The 26,109-nt window shown below is 43.2% G+C and overlaps 1 protein-coding gene across 5 annotated transcripts in view; it reads right to left on the bottom strand.

Moving 5' to 3' along the window:
* CDK18 (cyclin dependent kinase 18) overlaps positions 1-26,109 on the bottom strand; it is a 106,427-nt gene that overhangs the window by 20,781 nt on the left and 59,537 nt on the right. The window contains exons 3-5 of one of the 5 annotated variants that reach the window (XM_079979584.1): positions 15,875-16,029; positions 4,209-4,306; positions 2,274-2,399 (exon numbers count right to left, since the gene is read on the bottom strand). In XM_079979584.1, the coding sequence (XP_079835710.1) occupies positions 2,274-2,399; positions 4,209-4,306; positions 15,875-15,998 (348 nt within the window). In that variant the 5' untranslated portion in view covers positions 15,999-16,029. Of the gene's footprint in view, positions 1-2,273; positions 2,400-4,166; positions 4,307-5,330; positions 5,487-11,327; positions 11,646-15,874; positions 16,030-26,109 lie in introns of those variants that run through there. The other 4 variants (XM_079979583.1, XM_079979586.1, XM_079979587.1 and 1 more) reach the window with 4 other exon arrangements.

Consider the following 26,109-nt stretch of genomic DNA (forward strand, 5'->3'; position numbering starts at 1 on the left):
CTGGCACTCCTAAACACCTCCAAGTAATGCTTAGGACTGGGTTGCAATGCATTTTAGAAACCTCGGAGATGTTACACGATCCCCACACAAAAAGCGCCCCTCTCCCTGCTTTTCTGCCTCCAGCTCAACAAGCTTCTTGGCCTGATCAGTTGCTGGTTTAAAATGAATCTTACAGGATAGAGGGGGGTTTGCCCTGCCGGACTTAAGACTTTATTATGAATCGGCAGCTTTCTGCTGGTTGAAACACTGGCTACTTCTTGAGAACACTGACATTTTGGACCTGGAAGGGTACGACAATAGCTTTGGTTGGCATGCATACTTATGGTACGACAAGGTAAAGGTGTATAAAAGTTTTAAAAACCATATTGTAAGGAAAGCATTGTATAATGTTTGGATTAGATATAAAGATCTGCTGGAAAGTAAAACCCCTAGGTGGGTGTCACCAATGGAAGCTAGGGAAGTAAAAAAGCTTAATATGGACTCTAAATGGCCAAAATATCATGAGATTCTAGAATATGATGGTGAAAGGGTGAAACTTCAGAGTTATGAGAAACTAAAGCCTAAGGTTCGAGATTGGTTGCATTACCATCAGATAAATGAGACATTTAAACAGGACAGGAAAATAGGATTTCAGAAAGAGAGGTCAAAACTAGAAACAGAATTGTTGGAACCCAATACTAAGAACTTATCAAAAATGTATAACTTGCTGTTGAAATGGAATACACAGGATGAAATGGTGAAATCAGCAATGATTAAATGGGCACAAGATATTGGTCATGATATTATGTTTGCTGACTGGGAACAGTTATGGACCACCGGTATCAAATTTACTGCATGTAATGCTTTAAAAGAAAATATTATGAAAATGATCTACCGGTGGTACATGACCCCAGTCAAGCTTGCAAAAATTTACCACCTGCCTAACAATAAGTGTTGGAAATGTAATGAGACTGAAGGCACCTTCTACCACCTTTGGTGGACCTGCCCAAAGGTTAAAGCTTTCTGGGAAATGATCTATAATGAAATTAAGAAGGTCCTTAAGTGGACTTTTCCTAAGAAACCAGAGGCTTTTCTCTTGGGCATGGTTGGCCAAGTGGTGTTAAGGAAGGATAGGACTTTCTTTATGTATGCCACTACAGCAGCAAGAATTCTACTGGCAAAGTATTGGAAGATGCAAGAACTACCTACTCTGGAAGAATGGCAAACAAAGGTGATCGACTTTATGGGACTGGCCGAGATGACGGGCAGAATCCGTGACCAGGGGAAAGAGACAGTGGAAGAGGACTGGAAGAAATTTAAAATATATCTTAAAAACAATTGTAAAATTGAGGAATGTTAAGATGTCAGGGGTAAGAGGTAAAGAATTGCAGCAGTAATTAAAAAAAAATTAAAGGAAACTTTATGAAAGGGAATTAAGACAATGGACCTAAGGGTTGCTAAAGAACCATTAAACAAGGATGCAGGGATGGGGAGGTATGGGGAAGTCAAAAGAAAGAAGGGTATGAAATGATGATTTTGAAGCTATATTGATCTATATTGTTTTTGTTATCTGTCTGAAAAACGAATAAAAATTATTTAAAAAATAAAAAATAAAAAAAAAATGAATCTTACAACTATGATTCCTGCTGGATCTAAAGGGTCAACCACACACAAACTCTGAAAACAGGTTGCAACCTGCACAGCCATAACCCAGGCAGGACTGGCCAGAGGTGGAGTGAGGTGGAGGGGGGAAAAAACCAAACGTTTTCCATATTTTAAGCAGGAATACTTCTATCTGCGTGTGGAAATGATAATAAGGCTGCAGACAAAGCAAAGGAGGCTTTAACGTGATCCAATGTTTCACAAAAGTAACAGCCCTACATTTGTGAGTTTCAAAGAAGCACACATTGTTAATTTATGAGGTTATTGATATTTATGGGACACTTGCTTCAGCTGCATATATTTTATTCAAGAGACAAACAACACTGCACAGGTAAATGGGAAACCCTGAGACATAAGGTTTTGTTCTTCTTTCCTCCTTAGAGTTCTGAGTTCCAACCCCACCTCTTCTTGGGGGAAAATAAAGAGCTACTTGCTGCCTTAGTTGCCCAGAGAAATTGGAATAATTGAACAGCACACATTTCCAATGCAGTTTCAGTACTGAAGTAGGTGTTTGCCCTGGTTTAGGCCCATCACACTTGAGCTGTTTCATATGTGCAAGTGCACGAAGGCAAAGTTCTGCTGCGTTGCATGAACTTGCATGTTCTGAACCCCTGTCAAATAGTGGGACTCACAAGAGAAGCCCGTCGAGACATCCTGCTAAGAGGCTTTGAAATCTCTGGACTTTCCATCTCTAGTTTCTGGAGGAACTCTGGGGGAAGGCGAATATCCATGGGCAGAGAGAGGCGCTTGCTGACGTCCTGTGGAGAAAGAGCAGCACAGAATTAGCTCCCAAGGCCTCCTAGCCATCCAAAAGAATTCTGGTGGTCACAGCCCTAATGCTGTATGTCCCACAACAACCCTTTCATCTTCTGATCATTCGGATGCATATAACAGTTGTAGCGCTAGCATTTGAAGGGTGGGAGAAATACAATTAAAGGCAACTACACTGCCCTGTTTATCTGTTTCACTTCTTCAAACCATTCTCTAGCCTCAAACTGATAGTGAAGATGAGGCAGGAGAGCAAGGCTTTAATTTTGAGCAAGTGGTATGTGTGTTCTCTTAAAAATGCATGAATTCAAGCATTTCTGCCATGTGGTGTGACTTAATCTCTAAATACAGTGGTACCTCGGGTTACATACGCTTCAGGTTACATACGCTTCAGGTTACAGACTCCGCTAACCCAGAAATAATACCTCGGGTTAAGAACTTTGCTTCAGGATGAGAACAGAAATCATGCCCCGACGGCGCGGCAGCAGCAGGAGGCCCCATTAGCTAAGGTGGTGCTTCAGGTTAAGAACAGTTTCAGGTTAAGAACAGACCTCCAGAACGAATTAAGTACTTAACCCGAGGTACCACTGTACTGGGTCTCAACTTTGTCTGGAGCTAATGCTCATGTCCTCTCACAAAGAGAGGTGTAGGAGAAATCATTGTTGCTTCTCAGTAGGCAGACCATGGCATTTTGCATATGCTTTAAAGGCACACTTTTGTGTACAAATCGAATTCAAATTCTGATGCTGGGCGGGGGGGGGGGGGCGGAATTGTAGCTTGCAAATTCAAGAAGTCACTAGCCTCTACTGGCAGAGACATGTTCCCCGGAAAAGTAACTCCCAAGTTCCCCAAGGTCACATAATGTACTTTGCCAACGCTGACAACTTTACGGGAACATCCTTGAACAGGCACTCATGCAGCCATTTCAAAGCTATTTCAAAGTTTCGTAAGAAGAATCCCTACACTGAGTAAAGCACACACATCTTGAAGACTAATTGAATACACTAATCTGGGGAAGTACACAAAGATGGGGGAAGGGACCATCAACTTTGTTCCAGTGTTGTTGTTGTTATATATTAGATTTGTATATCGCCCAAATCTTTTGGGAGCTGAAAAGTGGGGTATAAGTATATTAAAATAAATAAAATAAATTTCAATTGCAACACTAGTTCTTTTCTGATATGAACAGACCACTCATTCTCAAAGGCAGATTCTTGGTTGACTCTGATCCTCAAACAGTCAGCATCCTGTTGCATTTAAAAGGGGACCATAAACATCATATCTATTACAGCTAGAGCCAAATTTTTTCCAAATTTTTCTGAGAATATACCTGATGACATTTCATAAAGCATTTCAAGAATTCTTTTCCTTTTTCTCAGCCTTCTAGAAAAAGAAGGCCACTTTGCGTAATTACCCCCCCGCCCCATTATTATTTTTTGTGGCAGCTGCCATCTCAGCTCCACAATGTCCTGGAACACTGGCATTGTGGGGGATGTAGAATGATGGCCAGGCTGCCACTACGACAAAAAAAGAGGAAAGAGTCTATGCAACTTGTCATTGCTAATGGTGAGTGCCATGCCCGGGAAACTGCTGGAGAATTTCTTTTCCCTCTGGAGAAATTGTGTGAAATGGCACCCCACCCACTCAGTTTCTGTGCCCACAAATAGGGTGGAGAATTTCAAGAGGCCATTTGTACACAAGTCTAATTTCTAACATTCCATACAGATTCCCTGTGGCACTCTGCAACTGCGTATCACCTCCATTGAAAACCGACGCTGGTTGCCATTTCGGTAACGCACAGCGGTTGGGGACGGGCCTTCCAAAGGCGAAGTGGAGCTGGGCTGCGTCTGGATGTCCCTGTTCAGATGACTCAGATGCAGGCGCCCTTGTGCCATATCTGATGAGAATAGAAAAGCAGATAGCAATTGACCAGATGATTCCACAGACTGTCAACACTTTGGACAGTTTGGAGTCACTGCTGAGAGGAATGAAGGCAAACAACGTGACCTTTTTGCTCTAACCTTTTTAATCCGTTCTATCCTGAGCACTTAGGACACTTAACTATACTTTTGACTTAACACTATACATTATTTAAGAAATTTACAGCTGGAAAAAAACTTAACTAGTTAAATCCATCTTCCAGGTTAAGCGCTACCTTGCATCTGGATACTGCAGCTCACAGAGGCTTGGTCATTTACATGACCTTCTAGCACTTTTATTAGTTCCCAAATGGCACCCATAAGAAAGAACAGCCCCAAACTTGCCAGAAGTCTCCACCTGCTGCTTCCATTTCGATGAGCACACACATGAAGCAACAACCAATTGCCATTTCCTATCATACGTTGTTTCAGCAAACAGACACCCATATTCTATACTCATCAGAGGTGACTGCACACATTGTCTCCCAAAGCAAAAAATAATGCCCATATAAGAAACCATGCAGGATGCGGGTGGCGCTGTGGGTTAAACCACAGAGCCTAGGACTTGCCAATCAGAAGGTCGGCAGTTCGAATCCCCACGACGGGGTGAGCTCCCGTTGCTCGGTCCCTGCTCCTGCCAACCTAGCAGTTTGAAACCACGTCAAAGTGCAAGTAGATAAATAGGTACCGCTCCGGCGGGAAGGTAAACGGCGTTTCCGTGCGCTGCTCTGGTTCACCAGAAGTGGCTTAGTCATGCTGGCCACATGACCCAGAAGCTGTACGCCGGCTCCCTTGGCCAATAAAGCGAGATGAGCGCCGCAACCCCAGAGTCGGTCACAACTGGACCTAATGGTCAGGGGTCCCTTTACCTTTAAGAAACCATAGGAGTGAAGCAGCCCTGAGACATAACTGAAAGAGGGACTCAAAAGGCTTTGAGTGGCAGAGAAGCCTGAAATATTTTATAAAATATTCCCCATGTTTGTAGCTTAACACAGCTCTTACCAATTTTATTTTATAATTTTTTGTGTATGGCATACTAGTAAATTAAGCTGCTATTCCGAAAGCACAGATCTGTTTCTGGTTGCTGTGCTACATGGAGTTCCCCCTACCCAACCCAAGACTAAAAGAGGCCAGGATAGAATCCCCACAGCCCAACATTCTGTTTCGTGCTGGAATGTTGGCAACTATTATGAAGTAAACATCATGCCTCATGTTATGAGTGCTAAGTGCCAAAGTGTTCAATTCTCCAATTTCCCTACTGATTAGTGAATCTTAGGCTATACGCACACCCCGTTCCATTTTTCTGGGTGACCTAGAAATGCCATAACCATTCGGGGGTACACTTTGAAGGAGTGGCACACCAATGTCCCAGTTTCAGAACTGCTCCATCCACCATAAGTGGGGTGTGTGTGTTCTATCCAGGTGTTAACTTAAGGACCCAGGCTCATTGAAAGTGTCCTAAAAACTTCCACTAATCCTCCCACATAGAGCACACTAGCCAGTAGCAATGATGGTGTGAAGGCCCAAATGTATTTTAATGTGCCACACCAAACAGGAAGGATTGTCACAAGCCTTCTCCCCAGAAGAAGATGGTCGCAATCTGCTGTGCATGAGGGAACTGGTCTAGATAATGCTTGTGTTTTCCCCAGGTTTGATTCCCCCCCCCCAGGCTATTGAGAGTGACATTTGTCATATCAAAGGTCTCTAATTCTAGTTGGCAGCCATGGCAAAATATGGCAGCTGTGAAAAGAGACCTTTGGGGAGGATGCAGTGTGGTGTAGTGGTTGGAGTGTTGGACAAGGACCCACCCTTGCACTAGTCACCATCTCTCAGCCTAACATACATACATCAGTGAAGGCAGTGAATGTCCCGTGTGAGTATCTGGAGGCGGTTGGAGGATGGATGGTGGCTAATGAATTGAGGCTGAATCCTGACAAGACAGAAGAACTGTTTTGGGGGTACAGGGGGCGAGCGGGTGTGGGGGACTCCCTGTTCCTGAATGGTGTAACTGTGCCCCTGAAGGACCAGGTGCGCAGCCTGGGAGTCATTTTGGACTCTCAGCTGTCCATGGAGGCACAGGTCAATTCTGTGTCCAGGGCAGCTATCTACCAGCTCCACCTGGTACACTGGCTGAGACCCTACCTGCCTGTGGACACTCTCGCCAAAGTGGTGCATGCTCTGGTTATCTCCTACTTAGACTACTGCAATGCGCTCTACATGGGGCTGCCTTTGAAGGTGACTCAAACTACAACTAATTGAGAATGCAGCAGCTAGACTGGAGACTGGGAGCGGCCACCGAGACCATATAACACCGGTCATGAGAGACCTACATTGGCTCCCAGTACAAGCACCATTCAAAGTGTTGGTGCTGACCTTTAATTCCCTAAATGGCCTTGGTTCAGTATACCTGAAGAAGCATCTCCATCCCCATCGTTCAGCTCAGACTCTGAGGTCCAGCACCAAGAGCCTTCTGGTGGCCCCCTCACTGCAAGAAGTGAGATTACAGGGAACCAGGCAGCGGGCCTTCTCGGTTGTGGTGCCCACCCTGTGGAATGCTCTCCCATCAGATGTCAAGGAAATAAACAACTATCTGACTTTTAGAAGACACCTGAAGGCAGCCCTGTATCAGGAATTTTTTGATGTCTGATATTTTACAATTTTTTATATATGCTGTAAGCCACCCAGAGTGGTTGGGGAAACCCAGCCAAATGGATGGGGTATAATAATAATAATAACAATAATAATAATCAGCTTAGTGAGGACAAAATAGGGAGTGGGAGAGCCACATACACCACTTTCAGCCTCTTGGCATAAAGGTGGGGAAAATATTATATATATATATATATTGCCTACTCTTAAGCTTTCAACTGGTTCTGCTGCTTTGAGAAACGACCCTTTTAAGACTACAATCCTGTAACCCGTAAGCCCCATTTAACTCAATAGGACTTATTTCTGAGTAGGCATGCATAGGATTGTGCTGTAAAACATTTAAATGACCTCTTCTCTTGAGAGCACAGCTCTGAAGTGTTGTTGAGTCACAAATGGAAAATGAAATATGAACAAAGAAGGTTCAGAAGTCCTCTGTGGAAAGCTACTTCTCTCTGGCTTGTGGTTCTACGCTCCACACTTAAGCTTGATAGGGCTTGTGATGAATGACAGGTTGCTTGGAGGCTCTGGAGCTCAAAGGCCCAGGACAGCGGTTCACAAGTTCAGTGCAGGTCACCCAGAAACCCATGAAATAAAACCCTGTGAATTTGCAGAGGCATTATTTCTAGGATAGGCATGCAAATAAATGAACTGTTTGCTAATTATCATCTTTCTGGACAGAGATGTAGCATTTAATGAGAACTCAGCCCTGCTTCCTGCCCATTTCCTTCGCCCTTCCATATGGCAGAAACTGGGCTCTGTTGACAAAGGATACAAAAGATGGATGCAGAAGCATCATGCATGAAACACAATCAAACAAGACTGAATTTGGCAGTGTGAACTGATTACATAAGCCCCTTGCGGAGGTAGGCAACGTTGTCCATGCTGAAAAAATGGTCATGGGGAAAATGGAAAAAGAAATTACCTACATAATTTTAACCTAAGTCAGATTTCAAACACAGTTAGGAGCCAGCATGGCAGAAAGATGCAAATCATCCCCTTGTTTCTGATCTGCCAAGTGACACTGCTAAATGGCTCCTTCCAATTTCTGCATTTCAGTTCTCTCTCCCTGTAAGCTGTATATGGAGCTGCATGTGGACTTTTGCATATGCATCCTGCTATATTCCATCCACACTAGTGGGCATAAGAAAGCTTAGCCTTTTCCCTGACAGCTGAAGTTCTGTTGAGCAGGAAAGTACCTTAATCATGCACCTAAGCCATCTCTTAAGGAACTCTTTAGCTGTGATTCCTGCATGGCAGGGGATCGGAATAGATGATCCTTGTGGTCCTTTCCAACTCTACATTTCTATGATAAAGCACACCATTTTAGCTTTTTAAAAATATTTTTTAATCATTTTATAAAATTCGTGTTAAAACCCTTCTTGTTTAAAAGCTATCGTGCAAATGTTTTTATATATAGATGAAAAAGCATTCTAGTGCAAATTTAAATGCTGACTATTATTATAAAAGCAAACAAACAAGTATGCTGCAGAAATGCTGCCAACAGGGAAAAAGGTGTGTTGAAGTGGCATGGTGATACGATTCAATTGCCTGAAACATGACTGCACACATCAAAGCCATGCTTCTCAAAAAGATACAGAAGAGAAGCAGGAACCTGTTGAGATTGTGCTGCTTCTTCCATTCCTTCTAAAAAAACCAAATTTTGTAAACTCTCAAAAGAAGCAGGAGAGGCAGGGCTAAAAGGTAGGGGAGTATTTATTTATTTAAGGGATTTCTTACTCACCCTTCACCACAAGGTCCCAAGGCATGTTACAACCATTATAATTATACCATATTAAAAGCCAATGAAACACTTGAAAACAAACCCAGGAGTGCACATCAGGCAATTGTGGTGGTTTCATAAAAGACTTAACCATAAAGGGCTAGGATAAAGCGGTGTGGCTACAGCAAAGGATGGAAACTATATAATGAAGTTACTTAACAGACATATACTTTGGTGGTAGGGGTAGACTGTGAATTTGCTAGCTTCTGGGGCATATGCCAAGGCTGCTTTGAGAAACATTACAGTCAATACTAACTGCTGTTTCACTAACCAAGCATTTCAAAGTATGACGTTACCATGAAAATTAATCTAGGCCTCCCGTATGCTCACTGCTCTGAAAGATGTGCACTTGCAAAAGGCTGCCCTGGTCATTTTGCCACAAAGCAGTGGGGAGTAGGGCAATGAGAACACTTCTCATCATTCCTGCAATGATAACATAATCAGAAGGACAGATGAAATGGATAGGGATGGGATCACTGCCAGGAACAGAAAAGCAGAATTGATCACTAGTCCAAACTGGAAATCTCTTATGTACCCAAACCCCCTTCCAGCTGCATCTGCTCTGTGTGCTTTTTTCATCACAGGAAATGCAGTCTATGAGCATGAAAAGGCCAAATATCAGCAGGTGGACTTCTAAGCAAACTAAAATACAACGTTGAGCTGCCCAAGGCATGTTCCTTCGCACTCTTCCCCACTTACTGCTGGGTTACAGCTGACAGTCTCACCAGCTGAGAACTACCCTACATGGCAAACATTGATTTCACTGCATTCATTTCAGTCTACTTGGACAGTTGTATGATTTGCTCACTAACAAATGAACTTGTACACGCTGCATGGATCAAAACAGCTGCCTGTATTGAACAATTGCAGGGATGAAAAACTGCAGATGGATCTTCTTCAAAGCGTCAATATTTCCTGGCCATCATTGATAAGTGAACCCTTTCCCGAATACTGGTTCGGTGTGGCCCAAAATGCTTCCCCAAAATGGTCTCCCATATGGACCTTATAGATTTGCAAATGGGGAGAAAATTTGGGAGAGTCATTTCATTTCTGCCCTAGTGTAAATCTATTGTAGGGATGTTTAATGACATACAGGCATTCAGATGAATAAAGAAATAAACTCAGAATTAACACATCAAATAGGAGTAAAGGCTTGCAAAACATGAGGTGTGTGTCATGCCAACTTCACACAATATTTTGTAGACTACCACCCTGTAAAACTACTTCGCTAAAAATATAAGTGCATTACAATACACAGTGGAAGAAGATCTGACTCCAGATTGCACAGTAGAGCTTGTACCAAGCTGGGGGTTGGACTGCATGATCTTCAACATCTCTTCCAACTCTATTATTCCAAACTGTAGAGTTGGAAGGTACCATGAGGGTCATCTAGTCCAACCCCCTACAATGCAGGAATATTTTGCCCAACATGGGGCTCGAACCCACAACCCTGAGATTAAGAGTCTCATGCTTTGCCAAGCTCCCAATAAGTCCGCACGTGGAAGATTCACTAGCTAGTACGCTGGCAGCTATTGATCAAAATGGCAAATCCAATTTAAATGATTATTAGGCAGGAGAAAATGTGATGAAAAGAAAAAGCAAGTATAATAACACCACAATAATAAAAAAGCTCCAGTTACAGATAGGTAGCCGTGTTGGTCTGCCATAGTCAAAACAAAAAAAATTCCTTCCAGTAGCACCTTAAAGACCAACTAAGTTAGTTCTTGGTATGAGCTTTCGTGTGCATGCACACTTGGTATCTGAAGAAGTGTGCATGCACACGAAAGCTCATACCAAGAACTAACTTAGTTGGTCTTTAAGGTGCTACTGGAAGGAATTTTTTTTGTTTTGAATAAAAAAGCTGTCATACAGCCATGTTTTGAATGCTGTGCAGAATTCAGGTTGCCCCATGGAGTAGGTGAAAAAGAGAAAGGGGCTAGAGTATTTTCCTTATGAAGAAAAGCCAATGATCCCACTCAGTCAGCAGGGAAGTGAAAGACAGTGCCAAGCAGGAAGAGTTCCATAGCAGGAATCCTACTGGGCTGCAGCCCTGTAACTGCCTTGGCCAAGGTATTTACTAGAGATGTAGGCAGACTCTGGGTGAACACTGCAGAGACCTGTTTGATTCTGTTCCACTTTTTTTTTATGAGGATTACAGCAGGATTCGACAGTCAGAGCATAATGAGGGTGCATACAATATCAAAGCAAATTAAAAGAGAAACTGCAGACACTGCCGCTGCCTTTGACAAGTCTCGATCCTTTTATAAATATATTTAAACATTGCCTCTGCCAAAAACAAGCTTTGATCTCCTGGGGAAAGAGGCCAGAATCTCTCTTTGCTCTACTTGAATTGCAAACTTTTAATTACTTTGCTAAGCGTTAACATTTCTGCTCAGTCCTAAGGGCCAATCTCCACAAAAATCTGTTTTATATGGTCTATTCTTTCCGTTAATCTTTTATTTCTTACACCCCAATCAGCCACCCGATGAAAAACCAAACATCCCCCTCAATCTGTTTCTGTCTGTAGCATTTGCTAGTCTGTCTGTATGCACAAAATTTATTGCATTTACCTTTACAGCTCTTCTGTGGAGTGGGAGGAAGAGAAAGAGAAAACAATTACTGTATCCATTGTATAGGCTAAGAGCCTAGATAATCTTCCTGACTTGCTCCACATTCGCTCTGAGATTTTGTAGAGAAGAGGAATGGAATGAACTGTAATCCAGTGCTAGTCCAATTGCAACTCTGCTGTTGTTCTTCGAAGGACCTCAGTGGTCTCCAATAGCTGTAAATCAGAGGTAGGGAAATGACATCCCTAGTTTTTCCAAATGGGACTGGCACAACAGGAGGTCAGTATAGGTGGAGGAGCATAAGGTGCCTCTTGGGCTGCTGGGGACTATGAAAAATATCACCCCCAGCTTTGTACCATCAGACTACGCCAAGCCCAAAGGTGGCACTGCCTGGAACTCCTTGTGCCCAGTTAGGTAATTGTTTGCTTTTCTGATTGTCGACCTAGGTTTTCCTGTGCGAGATTTATTGTTCCCTCTGCCCAGGTGAGGGGTGTGTGTGTGTGTCTGTGTGAGTGAAAGAGAGAGGGGGCGGGGGAGAGGGAGAGGGGGAGAGGGGGAGAGGGGGAGAGGGAGAGAGAGGAGTCAAGGGCCATTGTCCTTGGTCCTTGACAGCAGTGAACTCATATGACTGAAATTATTAGGTTGTTTTATGGATTTCTATGCTGCCCTTCAATAAGTTTCCAAAACAGCTGACAAAGGCTCAAAATTACAATAAAAGCTTTTTTAAAAAAAATAAAATAAATAAAAATCAAAGTAACAGAAATATGGTGCTGGTACCTGGAAGTGAAATCATTTGGCACTAAGCTTCTTGCATAGAGTCCAAAGCTACTACCTTGTAATGCTGTATATAGTCCAAGTTTAGCCAAACCCCACTCTTGTTGTTTGCAAATACAATAAGCCTGCAACTTAGGCACATTTAACTTGTACACATTCAGCTTTACGTGTGTGGAAAAATATATATGAAAAGGGATAGGATTCTGTGGGAAATGATGTTGGCAATCCCACTTGCCATTGAACCCAATGGGTTTTGACTATATACAATTTTGGCTTTAGGTGTGATGCCCAGAACACAACATTACAGGCTTACTGTAGACTAAACCATAAACTTGAGCAGGATGTTTAGCCAGGAAACAGGAGACAATCCATGTTCTTAAATAACGGGCACTGCATTTTAATACAAAATTTTAAAAATCAATATATTAATAGTGCAGTCATATCTACTCAAATGTAAGCCCCACTAAGTTAAATGGACTTACTCTCAGGTAACTGTGCATAGATATGCAGCTTAAGAAATCTGTAAAACATGCAAGATTAGCCCCTCAACAGTTAGATTCCACTATAATCAAACAAGAACAATTCAAAAGCATATATTCTATTCACTGAGGAGTGTGATTGGTTTTATAGTATTTAATTGACCAGTTCTGAACAAAGCTAGAGTTTGTCTTCTCTCTATTATGCAAATATAGCTCATAAATTTTGACAATGTCAAAAGTAGCTAATGACACACCAATTTTTAAATTGGAAATTACAGGCTGGTTAGCTTAATGTCTGTTCTGCTTAAATGGGTGGCATCGTTAAAGATCAAATAGCCAAGCATATAGAAGAAGCAGAGCCAGAATGAAGAATTTGGATTTGATATCCCGCTTTATCACTACCCTAAGGAGTCTCAAAGCAGCTAACAATCTCCTTTCCTTTCCTCCCCCACAACAAACACTCTGTGAGGTGAGTGAGGCTGAGAGACTTCAGAGAAGTGTGACTGGCCCAAGGTCACCCAGCAGCTGCATGTGGAGGAGCAGGGAATCGAACCCGGTTCACCAGATTATGAGTCCACCGCTCTTAACCACTACACCACACTGGCTCTCAATGACTTCTGCAAGGCAAGTCCTGTCTCTTGTATCTGTATGAGTTAAACAGAAGTGGTCTGGTTGCCATAGCATACTTGGACTTTCAAAAAGCTTTCAACTAGGCACCTTACCAAAGACTCTTGAGTAAGCTTAGTAGTCATGGAATAAGAGGAGAGATCCAGACGTGGATCAGGAACTGGAGAAATAGCAGAAAGCAGAGAGTAGGAATAAATGGACAGTTCTCTGATGGAGACAGATAGAAAGTGGAGTCCTTCAAGGGTTGAGACCAGTGCTGAAGTAAGATTCAGTTACCAGTCTAGGGAGATTTTGGGCACAGAATGGGGAATGCACCACCTTGTCCTTTGCCTCAGGCAATAAAATGGCTTGGGCCACCTCATGAAGAACAGGATGCTGGACAAAATGGGCCACTGGCTTTATCCAGAAGTCTCTTCTTATGTTCTTGGCTGCTGGTCAGTTTCTGGTCACAATTCAAAGTGCTGGTTATGACTTGTTAGGACACACACAGACCAGGGCAGCTGAAGAACTACTGTTTTCCACATAAGTCCACCCTGGCTTTAAGATCTTCTGGGGCCCATCTGAGGCCCATCTGGAAGGGTTAAGAGAGGTCCTGCCGGAATCCCCTCCCCAGGAAAGCTGGTCTTGCCCCTTCATTGATTAACCTTCTGCTGTCAGGCAAAGACCTTTTTTAAGAGGAGGCTTTTGGCCTATAATATGAGTACTCAGCCTTGTGGGGATTTTAACTGGGCATAGCCATCTGCCACTCTGTTTTTATTGTACTTGGAATGATTTTATCTGCTTTTTTAAAAAAATACATATTATTTTGTCTTGTATATCTTTCTATCTTTGTAGGGTGCCTTACACACTAATGTGGAAACAAATAAACAAATAAAACAAAACCCAGTCTAATAAATAAACACATCAAGATCCAATCCATAACTGTCTGTAAACAACTGCTCTGATAACACAACTGAAGATCAAAGTTTTCCATTCGTTTTCCTTTCTTCGCATATTGTGCTATTGTTTCCTTTGGTTTATGTTTCTCATTCTTTCCTATAAAAATTGGAGAGAAAGCTCCTGCTATTTCTTTATGTGGTTATCTTCCAGCTGTGTGGGCAGCACTTGAAACAATAAGCTAATCTGAGATAATAAAACCATATTTACAGAAGAAAACCATATTGAAAATGGCAGATGCAACTGTAGCTATTGTCCTGTTAGGGATTTGACATCAAAACACATTCCTTCTATTTGTACATAGTTCTTCTTTTCTACCATTCAAGTGTGTCTCAAAGTACCTTACTTTGCCTGTTGTTTAAATGATAGGCTAGCCCTGTTTTTACCAGCCTGGTGTCCTCCAGATGTTTTGGACTACAACTCCCATCAGCTCCAACCAGGGCAATGTTGGCTCTCATCAGCTGCAGGCAGCATGGGAGTTGTAGTCCAAGTGATCTGGAGGACACCAGATGTCTCTTCTGCAGATTAATTCCAATTGTTTGCGTTTCACTGTCTTTATTTTTAACTAGCTAATTTTCCATTTTCAGCTACCTCTAGCTCCATTAATTTCACAGACCGCATCAGTTAAGGTCACCACAATGCCATCTATGTATAGACTTAGTTTGTATTCATTGTTTTTCACTTTTATACCCTGAATCATCCGGAGCTCTCTTACTGCTAATGGTTCCAGGCACAAGACAAACAAGAGGGCCTATAAATTGTTGTTTTATTGTACTGTCATTTTGAAAACCCATTTGCATCCAGAGGGAAAAGTCTGGGTCCCTGTTAATGCTATGGGTGAGACAGAGGATCTTCCTCATTACTAATTGCCTTATGAGGAAGTTAGAAAACCTGTGCTTCCTCTCTTAGTAAATGACAGTAAAATCTCTATAATTTACCTGCTAGAAGGTAGAGTAATTTTTTTTTACTCTGGCAGTGGCTTTCCTTCCAGTTGCAAAAATCTGAATAAACTCATGCAAAGCAATGGAATGGAAAACTCACTTCCTCTGCTTGATGGTTCTAAATTATTTTGCCTCTCAACATTCTGTTTTGTACAACTTATGTTTCTAGAAGATGTAAAGGTAAAGGGACCCCAGACCATTAAGTCCAGTCGTGGACGACTCTGGTGTTGCGGCGCTCATCTCGCTTTCCTGGCCGAGGGAGCTGGCGTTTGTCCGCAGACAGTTTTTCCAGGTCATGTGGCCAGCATGACTAAGCCGCTTCTGCCGAACCAGAGCAGCGCACAGAAATGCCGTTTACCTTCCTGCCGGAGTGGTACCTATTTATCTACTTGCACTTTTTGATGTGCTTTCAAACTGCTAGGTTGGCAGGAGCAGGGACCGAGCAACGGGAGCTCACCCCCTCGCAGGGATTCGAACCGCCGACCTTCCGATTGGCAAGCCCTAGGCTCTGCTACCTGTATAGTGGATTAATGCCAATATTATTTTTGTGTGGACAGTGCCATTTTGCCTATATAAGGATCCACACCCACCTCTGTACCTCAGAAACAGAGAGATTTATTTATTTATTCATGTAAACTAAATGAAATGGAACCATAATCACCACCAAGCATGCACTACTCCCAATTTTATGGACACCTATTGTCTCTGGGAACTTCAGCAGCCTGTGATGGGCTTTGGCACCTGCTCCCCATCACCTCCCATTCAGTGCTGCTCACCCCTGTTATTTTTTTACCTTCATTCTTTCTGTTGTTGAGCTGGTTAAACTGCTCGGTGAACTCTGCCAGTGACTCCTCAATTGTTTCTGTCCGGGGAACCGAAAGGGAAAAACGCCGCTTGAAAGTTTTCATCTTGTTCATTGTACCTTCTGTAGCAAGGTGACAACAGGATCTGGATTGGGAAGGAAGGAAAAACAGTCCATTGAGCAACTCAGCCAGATTAGAGAGCAGTGTACCTGGGCACAGCAATCCAAACCAAGAGGAGGAAATCCAAACCCCATTGCAATGACAGATATTTTCAAAAAAAATATCCAGTGTTCCATTCAGGAGCAGTTCATCCAACTTTGGGTTAGAGCTTATTTGTCATCTGATGAGATGGATCTATATTTAGCAGGCCTGGAATGGACTTTTAGGGTCCAATGTAACACAACAGCAGCAGTTCCATGTGCTTAAATGCAGAGTTTTGATTATACAGAAAAGTGTATGTGCTTTCAATTTCTGGTATTGGACCCTGGCTAGTAGTGCCAGCTCCAGATTTAGGTGGGCATGGGTGGGGCTTGGGAAATATGCTCTCAGAACACCCACCTCCACACCACTGCTCATTGACTTTGATTTATGTCTGCTCAAAAGGAGAGGGCAGAGCAAGGATAAACTGTTGAACCTTCTTCTGGTTCTTCCTATGGCTTGCAGGCTGGTAGATGACAGGTAAACAGGGAGCAGCAGCAATAAGGAGGATGAGGAGCATGGCCAGAGTTGGTTAGCAATAGACCTCATGATAAGTAAGGTTTAGGCCTTGGCATGTGCCTGATAATGATAGCCCAATACTGACCCTGCACAGGTCAATTCTGTGTCCAGGGCATCCGTCTACCAGCTCTATCTGATATGCTGGCTAAGACCCTACCTGCCCGCAGACTGTCTCGCCAGAGTGGTGCATGCTCTGGTTATCTCCCGATAGGGATACTGTCATACCTTGGATCCCGAATGCCCTGGAACTTGGACGTTTTGGCTCCTGAACGCCACAAACCCGGAAGCGATTGTTCCGGTTTGCAAACGTTTTTTCGGAACCTGAACCTCTGATGAGGCTTCCACAGATTCTGCTTGGCTGCAGCAGCTTCCTGCAGTCAATCAGAAGCCGTGTTTTGGTTTTCAAACATTTTGGAAGTCAATCATACTTTCGGAATGGATTCTGTTTGACCTCCAAGGTACGACTGTACTTCAATGCGTTCTATGTGGGGCTACCTTTGAAGGTGACCCGGAAACTACAACTAATCCAGAATGTGGCAGCTAGACTGGTGACTGGGAGTGGCTGCTGAGACCATATAACACCAGTCCTGAAAGACCTACATTGGCTCCCAGTACGTTTCTGAGCACAATTCAAAGTATTGGTGCTGACCTTCAAAGTCCTAAACAGTTTTGGCCCTGTATATCTGAAGGTGCATCTCCACCCCAATTGTTCAGCCCTGACACTGAGATCCAGCACTGAGGGCCTTCTGGTGGTTCCCACACTGCAACAATTGAAGCTACAGTGAACCAGGCAGATGGCCTTCTTGATAGTGGCACCCGCCCTGTGGAATGCCCTCCCATCAGATGTCAAAGAAATAAACAACTATCTGACTTTTAGAAGACATCTGAAGGCAGCCCAGGGAAGTTTTGAATGTTTGATGTTTCGTTGTATTTTTAATATTCTGTTGGGAGCCGCCCAGAGTGGCTAGAGAAACCCAGCCAGATGGGTGGGATATAAATAATAAATTATTATAATATTATTTTATTATTACTGCTGACTGGAAGAAAAGTATCTGGAGAGAGGAGCTACATTCAGACATTTTGCCCAAGGTTACCTAAATCCCATATGGCAAAGCAAAAACTGAACAATCATAGGTTACTCATCCCCAAAGCTCAGAACAATATTCCCACCTTTTTCCTACGATGGGCCATTGACAAGTCAATCTGGGCCATAGCCAATGGTGGGCAGAGTCAGCACAGATGGTGGGTGGAGCCACAGTCAAAAGTGGGTGGGGTTTGCAGCATTGCAAGATTGTATAGTTCTCTCCATCCTTCTAATTACCCCATCACTGTGATCCAAGGGAAATTGGGTAAAGAATTGCAGTTTCCCCATCCCAGGGCTAGAGGGTAAATTCTCGAATTCTTTAAAGCCCTAAATGGCTTGGGATCAGGTTACTTAAAAACTAATGTACCCAACCAAACCTTAAGATCATCTTCAGAGGCCTTGCTCCAGGTGGTCCCACTGAATGAGACCAGGACAGGAGGAGGACCTTTTTGGCTGTGGCACCTCAGTAGTGGTACACCTCTCCAGGGAGGATTACATGAGACCATCTGTGCGGTCTTCTCATTCACTCAAACAACTTGCAGACTGGGGCTCTCAGTTCTTAAACCTGTGTTTTAACTTTTTGGGTTGTGGAAACTTTTGTTTTTGTTTTATTTATGCATGGCTTTGGCTTTATGTCTCATTTTGCATTTAAATGAAAATAAGTCTTGTTTATTGGAAGCTGCCCAGATGGGTAGCATACAAATGCCATGAAAACAACTACTACATAATGATTTAGAATCGCACAAAATGCCACCACACGAAGTGGCTGCTTCCTAATCTGAAAGAAGCAATTGCAAATGCAATTTGGATACATCTATGTCCCCAACATCAGCCTCCAAATACACACTTCAAGCACACTGAAGTTGACCACCCATAATGAAACTCAGTTGTCACTTTGCCTCTAGTTTATGGCTGCTTCAGGAAGCCTCAGATTCAAGATCACTTGGGGCCAATTTTGTGGTTTTGTGAAAGCATCCTTGAAAGCTAGAGAGACATTATCTTCAAATTATAAACACAATCTATTAAAAGCAACAATGAGCTCATCACTCAGCTTCCTCTCAGGCTGCCTGCATTCTAGTCAGGCCACCTTTCCTTGGCGTTTACCTGAGAAATGATTCATTCTAAAAACATTAGCAGATGGTTGCTGCCTGCAGCTGCCTCAAACCAGCTTTGCTTTCCCCTTGGGGTTCCCCACCCCCACCCCACAACAAAACTAATAAGCACGATAGATTATCAGCTGTTTGGAGCAGCTAGATGGCAAGACTAGGATTCTTCTCAGAGAATCATCTCAGTTTAAGACTTAGATTTCAATGTAAAATATGTGTCATTGGTTGGGCTGTACATCTGGGGCCCAGGGAATAACAGTGCCTTAGCTGGGGCAGACTCAGGTCTCCTTTATTTCAGCTCACATACAGTTAGGAATTTGCAGCCTCTCAGAGGAGAGAGATTGTCAAAACACAGCAACAGAAATTGTACATCTTGTGCTCCCATTAATTAACTTTGCTTCCACAGGGACATTTCAATTGTTAATTAGCACATATGCACCCAGGGCACGAAGGCCAGTCTGGCTGCAGTTTCTAGCATTGCTGCTCTTCTAGACATGTTCTTGCTTTGCTAACCTGGTGCCCTCCAAATGTTTTGGACTACAGCTCCCATCAGCCCCAGCCAATCTGGCTGACGGGAGATGTAGTTTATTTTCTATGAAAGTGTGGCTTGTAAGTATTTAAATAAATAAATAAAATAAAATAAAATAAAATAAAATAAAATAAAATAAGTGTGTGAGAGAGAAAGTGACCCTGGACTTAATGCTGAGCAGTGCCCAGGGCAAGAAATAAGTGTTGGCAAAGCAAGGGCTTTGTGAATACAGGGCTATCAAATAAGGTATACAGTATATGTAAAAGGAAAATTTCCAATTTCCATCCATATGCATTCAATTTCAAATGACGAAACTTCTAAAAAATAAAATATACAAATGAGTTAAAGGGAAAGCCAAGTAGGTCAAAGATGGATAAGATGGGGTATATTGGGCTTGCCAGTAGTACATGTGAAAAGGACCTGGGGATCTTAGTAGACCACAAGCTTCACATGAATCAACAGTATGCTGCAGCAGCAGCAAAAAAAAAGCTAATGCTAGTCTAGGCTGTATCAACAGAAGTCCAGATCAAGGGAAGTAAGAGTCCCACTCTATTCTGCTTTCAGACCACACCTGGAATACTGTGTCCAGTTCTGGGAACTACAATTTAAGATGGATATTGACAAGCTGGAACATGTACAGAATAGGGTAACCAAGATGATGGGTCTGGAAACCAAGCCTTATGAGGAACGGTTGAAGAATCTGGGTGTGCTTAGCCTGTAAATGAGGAGATTGAGAGGAGATATGATAGCTATCTTCAAATATCTCAAGTGCTGTCACATGGAAGATGGAGCAAGCTTGTTTTCTCCTGCTCTGGAACATAGGACCCATACCAATCGCTTCAAGTTAAAAGAAAGGAGATTACGATAACATGGGGAAGAACCTTCTGCCAGTAAGTTTACTGACAGTGGAACGGACTCCCTTGGAAGGACTCTCCTTCTTTCCTTGGAGGTTTTTAAGCAGAGGTTGGGTGGCCATCTGTCATAGGTGCTTTAGTTAGGAATCCTCAATTACAGGGTGTTGGACTAGATGACCCTCAAAATCCCTTCCAACTCCACGATTCTATGTCTCTAAATGTCTTCAGGGTATCTGGAGGTTATTTAAAGCTGTAGCAATAGAAGCTGAGCTAGAATGCACACCATACTTTAGAAAAGATAGCTGAGCAGCTTGCCAGCAAGAGCAGAACCAAGGAAGCTATAAAAAACAAGAAGGCTTCCTTAAAGATGTGGAAGTGTCACTCAAATAAGAACAAATCCTGGCAAAACAAATGCAATTTAACAATAGAGCAAGAAAATAACAAGAAGAACAATATGTGAGGAACCCATCGTTAAGATTACAGGGGCAAAACAGCAAACATTTCTATAAATACATCCAAAGCAGGAAGCCAGCCATGGATTTACCCAATGAAGCCGGTTGGCAGTACATTCAGGACATGCAAAAGGAAGCACTTCTTCACACAGATCATAACAGATTTATGGAATTCGCTGCTGTGAAATGTGGCAAAGGCACTAGCTTAGCTAGCTTTGGAAAGAATTCAAACAAATTCATGGAGAATGTCTATTCGCATATACTAGATACTAAGGTTTCGCAGCAACAGGCTACAGTTCAATGTCAGTTGCTGAAGGGGGAATTTATTTACCATATTTCTAACCAGCTTTTCGCTGCAATGTCCCAGGAAAACAGTGTATACAATTATAAACACTATGGTTCAAGAGAGCTATTGTCTCCCCACCCTACTTAAAGGCTTTCTAGCCACTTTGGGAAACGGAATCCTGGACTTTGGGCATAATGTGTGAAACTTGCATAAGATTACACTGATAGGCTTTCCAAGCAAAATAAAGAAATAGAACACTGTGGTGTGCTAAGGATCAGCCCTCCTTGGGTGAAGCAATAACTGATCTTCTTTCCTTCTTTAGCATTTATTAGAGGCTCCTTCTACTTTTGCTTCATACTGCATTGTTAGATTTTAAATGTCAAAGTGCCTGCACACAGATTTGGAGCATGTGGTTCGTTAACAGTTCCCGCTTGTTTCCAAGACTGTATTAATGCTAAAACCATTTTAGCCCCAAGGGCTAGCCCTATCAATCCAACTGCTAAAACACACACACCTGTGGTATGCATGCAATGCTGTTTATTTCCAATGTGATTACCTTCCCTCACTTTGCTGGTTCTTGCAGCTGCTCAGCACTGTAGATGCAACTAGACAGAACCTACCCTTAGGGAGCTGTTGACAGAACTGTATGAAGATTCACTTCATTTGGCTTTTTCTTAAAAGTACATTTCACTTGTTTCCTTCTCTGTCTCCTGGATAAATTAGATCCAATTTTATTCCTGCGGTTATCTCTTTGCTTCAGTTTCATCCTTATACTGCCGCCATTTCCAGTTTAATTATTCTTTAATACTCCCTTCTTGCAACCTGTGATGGAAATGGTTCTGTCATAGCCCTTGCAGCATGTGAAAACATTTTTTTTTTAAAAAAAAACCAATAACAATAATACTAGAATAAAGAACTACACCTAGACTAAAACATAAAAGTTGAGAATAGACATAATCCAGGACCCAGGACCAGTGTTATTTACATGCTTGAGGGGACGTTTGGGGTGGAGGAAGAAACATGACTCGAGTCCTTTAGGCTGGGGAGATGAGCTTGAAAGTGTGTGGGCAATGGGTGCTCATATGTTGCAAGACCAAGTTCAAGGTTTTTGTACTGACATGCAAAGTCCATAACAACTTGGGTCTAGGACACCTAAGGGACTATCAGATTCCTTACATCCCTGCCTGAACCCTGAGGTTTGTTGGGGAATCACTGTTCGTGGTCCACCATGGCTTGGACATAGGGTTCATATCTTCCAGTGCTCAGTACTGTGGGCCCAATTCTGTCAAACTCGCTCCACAGCTGAAACCAATAAAGTCAATCTTCATTGCATCTTTTAAACCTTACTTTATAGTGCACTGAGACCATTGTGTTACACGGTATATAAATTGTTGTAAAGAAAATAAATAATAAAGGAAAGAGAAGAAGCCAGAGGGTTTCTGGGGCCCCCAAGGTCCTGCACAGCCCTCCTTCCCATTGGAAATGGTACTCCCGCTTTCACCCTCTGAACGTGTGGGTGGGCTGGATCATCACAGACTGGGTGTGTCAATGGTAGCCAGTGGAAGGCCCCAGAACAGGACATTCCAGAGACAGGGTGAGGATGAGCCAGAGCCATTGGATCCCAAGCCAGTTTCACTGCTCTCATATTATGGTGTGGACCAATCCCTGTAGCAGCTCCAGGCTGGCACAGAGATCTTACTGCCCCCTGCCACATTCCGGTCCTCTCTGTGAATGGGGCCCCACCTCTCTGTAAAGTCATTGCTGTTGGGAAGAGGAGGTTTGGACTGCAGCCTAAAATAGCAGAAAAATCAATGCTCTCCAGTGGCAGATTTAGCAAATAGCTAGCTAGCTAAACATGCACATATGTTGAGGCATAGCAGTCAGGCAGATCGGAGCTGGCCCTTCAGTTCTTGTCCTAAGGCTATTTGAAGGACTCTCCCAATGCCAGCTACGTGCCACTATTAACATCCCAGTCCTAGAATAGCCCAGCCAATTCCCAAATCCATTTTCAATCATAATCCATAAGCCCTTTGCTACCTTTAGTCTTTGCTTTGATATCTAGCATGTCCTTCTGCCATACATATGATTTACTACCCTCTCTGCTGTTCTCTGCCTTTCTCCCAAGGTAAACTTGCACACAGTTCAGTAAATCCTCAGCAGTTTTTGCACTGAGCTAAAGTCCGCGCAGCACTTTCCCAGGCTATGCAGATGTGCACACATGCACACAAAACATGGCTCCTTCAACCCCAGTTTACCACTTTTATTTTTCTTATTTCAATATCTTCCTTCCTCATATCATGCATATTCAATTCAGTCATTCTACCTTGCAATTTTGCCTTGTAACTCACCAGCCTTTGCAGTCTTAAGCAACCATGTAGATCCAAAAAAGCCTTGCTAGCCACTGTGTGGTTTATGGAAGCACTGGGAGGAGTTTGTGGTGGGAAAATACCATTTCCAATCCATAAATGCTTTTATTCTAATGACTTGACAGCCCTCTGATGAACCAGAACAGCCTGTCTCTGAGCTGCAGTGGAGGCTGAGCCCTGTACCAAACACACTTTCCCTCTGCCAACTAGGACAACATAGTTAATATAGCAGGCACTGTTTAAAAGAGGTTGAAACAAAACCTTGCAAAAGATGGGGGGAAATGCATTTACGGATGACTCCTCATCAGTGGACAGTTGCTTTCCTCAGTCTTAACGTGCACACAGACAACAGATTCCCATTAAACACAGAACTTTCTTCCAAAGACTATTCCCATCCTGCAAGACAGGATGAGCTTTGAAATACTAGCCAGAACTTCCAGTGAACCAAGCAGAGAGGACAGTTCTTATTACTCAAGTATGCTGTGCAAGGCAGAACTAAGGGCTGGGCCAAGGTGCAATTTGTTCCCTGGCCAGTCCCACGATGGGATACATGCACAAATGATGATGGCATTCCAGTCTGATGTGGTCAAATGCAGTATCCAGAGCTAATACATTGCCTCACCATGGCAAGAGAACACATGGGTTTATATACATGTATCCCAAAAGCTTAAAAGATTATCTATCAATGACACAAGGTAAAAAAGGTAAAGGTACCCTTGCCCGTACGGGCCAGTCTTGACAGACTCTGGGGTTGTGCGCCCATCTCACTTAAGAGGCCAGGGGCCAGCGCTGTCCGGAGACACTTCCGGGTCACGTGGCCAGCGTGACATCGCTGCTCTGGAGAGCCAGAGCAGCACACGGAAACGCCGTTTACTTTCCCGCTGGTAAGCGGTCCCTATTTATCTACTTGCACCCGGAGGTGCTTTCGAACTGCTAGGTTGGCAGGCACTGGGACCGAGCAGCGGGAGCGCACCCCGCCGCAGGGATTCGAACCGCCAACCTTTCGATCGGCAAGCCCTAGGCGCTGAGGCTTTAACCCACAGCGCCACCTGCGTCCCTCAATGACACAAACATACAGCCTAATTTACTGATGTTCTGGGGACATTACATGGCCAACCCTTTACTTGCTGTGCCCTGAGTTCAGAACATTTGCTTTGGGCTTCACAGTTTACACTGTGCAACCCTTGCTCAGTCAGGATGAGACCAGAGTGGGACAGTTGCCTTTGCTGCGCCTGTGAATGTGAGTGCCATGTCCAAGGGGCAAGTTTAGGATCAGATATTAGGGTTGCTTAGCAAATACTTTTTTCCTCTACCCTTCACCTGCCTCTGTCAAGACAATCATGTCACAAAATGAGGATAAGGTGAGGAGGAACAGAAGATTTGAAGGAAGGATATGACAGAAAACACAATGGCACTTCAAAAACATGATATCTATACTGTGCTATTACTTTTTAGCACACCTCCATCTCCACACATGGGCAAATTATTAGAAGGGAATGACAAAGGTCCTAGTAATTCAAGCTGCTAAATTATAGAACTGGGAACTAAGAGGCTGCTTGGAAAATTACATTCTAAAATGTATCATTCTTGTAGCTGCTGATTGGAGAAAGCATCCCTCACATACCAGCAAGGAAGCAGAATGAAAGGAAAGGGTTCTTTTGCAATCTGAATGGAGCATCACAAATAGCATCAAGCCACTGTGGCAAGCAGTTGCTGGCTTGCTTACGTAGTTAGAAATTGTATGCATATAATGCACCTGGAGGACCAAAATGAGCTTCTTGGCACCACTGCTATCATGGATGCTATTAAGTGAAAGCAAATTTCTACTTGTTTTTTTTATGGTGTTCTTGTTAAGCCATCTGAAATGTAATGAATAGTGCTAGCTTTTAACAATCCCAGGTTTAAATAAATGTAAACTGTGTTAAAGGTGGGAGAGATTTTCCTCTTTGGTTTCTTTCAAAGCCAGAAGCCCAGGATCAGCTCCTACAATGCACACACCCCTAAACTCACAAAGGAAATTTTGCCTTTCACAACTACTAACAGGCAACAGGTCCTTTCTTCAAGCAATTGATGCCTCATTGCCAGTTAAACTACTTATTATGCAACTTTAACAGAATAAAGCACTTTTTCATACAACTGCCACAAAGTGAAATGGTTACTAATCCAGATGGCTTAAAAAATGGGTTGGACAAATTCATGGAGCAAAGGTCATTCAATTGCTATTAGCTGCATAGCTAAATGGAACCTCTCGTTTCAGAGGCATCTGAAACAGGCTGTGTACACACTTCTGTTTACTCTGCATCCAGTGTGCTCCCACTACTGAATTGGAAAGTTTCGTGCACATGAAGCTAGCCAAAATCCATATCTAACCTGTCATTTCTTAGAAAATGCAGAGTTTAAGCAGGGCTGGCCCAACACATTTTGGCACCTGAGGCGAACCACAAAGTGGCACCTCATCCCACCAGGGAAGAATGGGTAAGCAAACAAGGGGAGAAAAAAAGATCTACATTGGAAACAAGGGTGGGAGGAGACCAGCAGAACCTGCTGTTTGCCTAGAGGCCACTCTTAGAGAGGGCTGCTGAGAAGGTGGCAGATCTGGTCTCCAAGGAGAGTGCTGCAACCATTGCTGCCACCACAGCAACAGCGGGCGATGCATTCCTTGTAGGCCAGATCTGCTGCCCCTGTGAATCGTGCCACCTCACCTTGCCTGATGGATGGGCCGGTCCTGGTTTTGATGCATTCCCACCCACCGTTCCCCGTCCAACAGCTTTAATCCAAATTGAGAAAAAGAATGACCTAGTTTAGTTTTAAGCTGGTAATATATATGCAGC

This window comes from Podarcis cretensis, assembly GCF_951804945.1.
Source record: "Podarcis cretensis genome assembly, chromosome: 6".
NCBI lineage: Eukaryota > Metazoa > Chordata > Lepidosauria > Squamata > Lacertidae > Podarcis > Podarcis cretensis.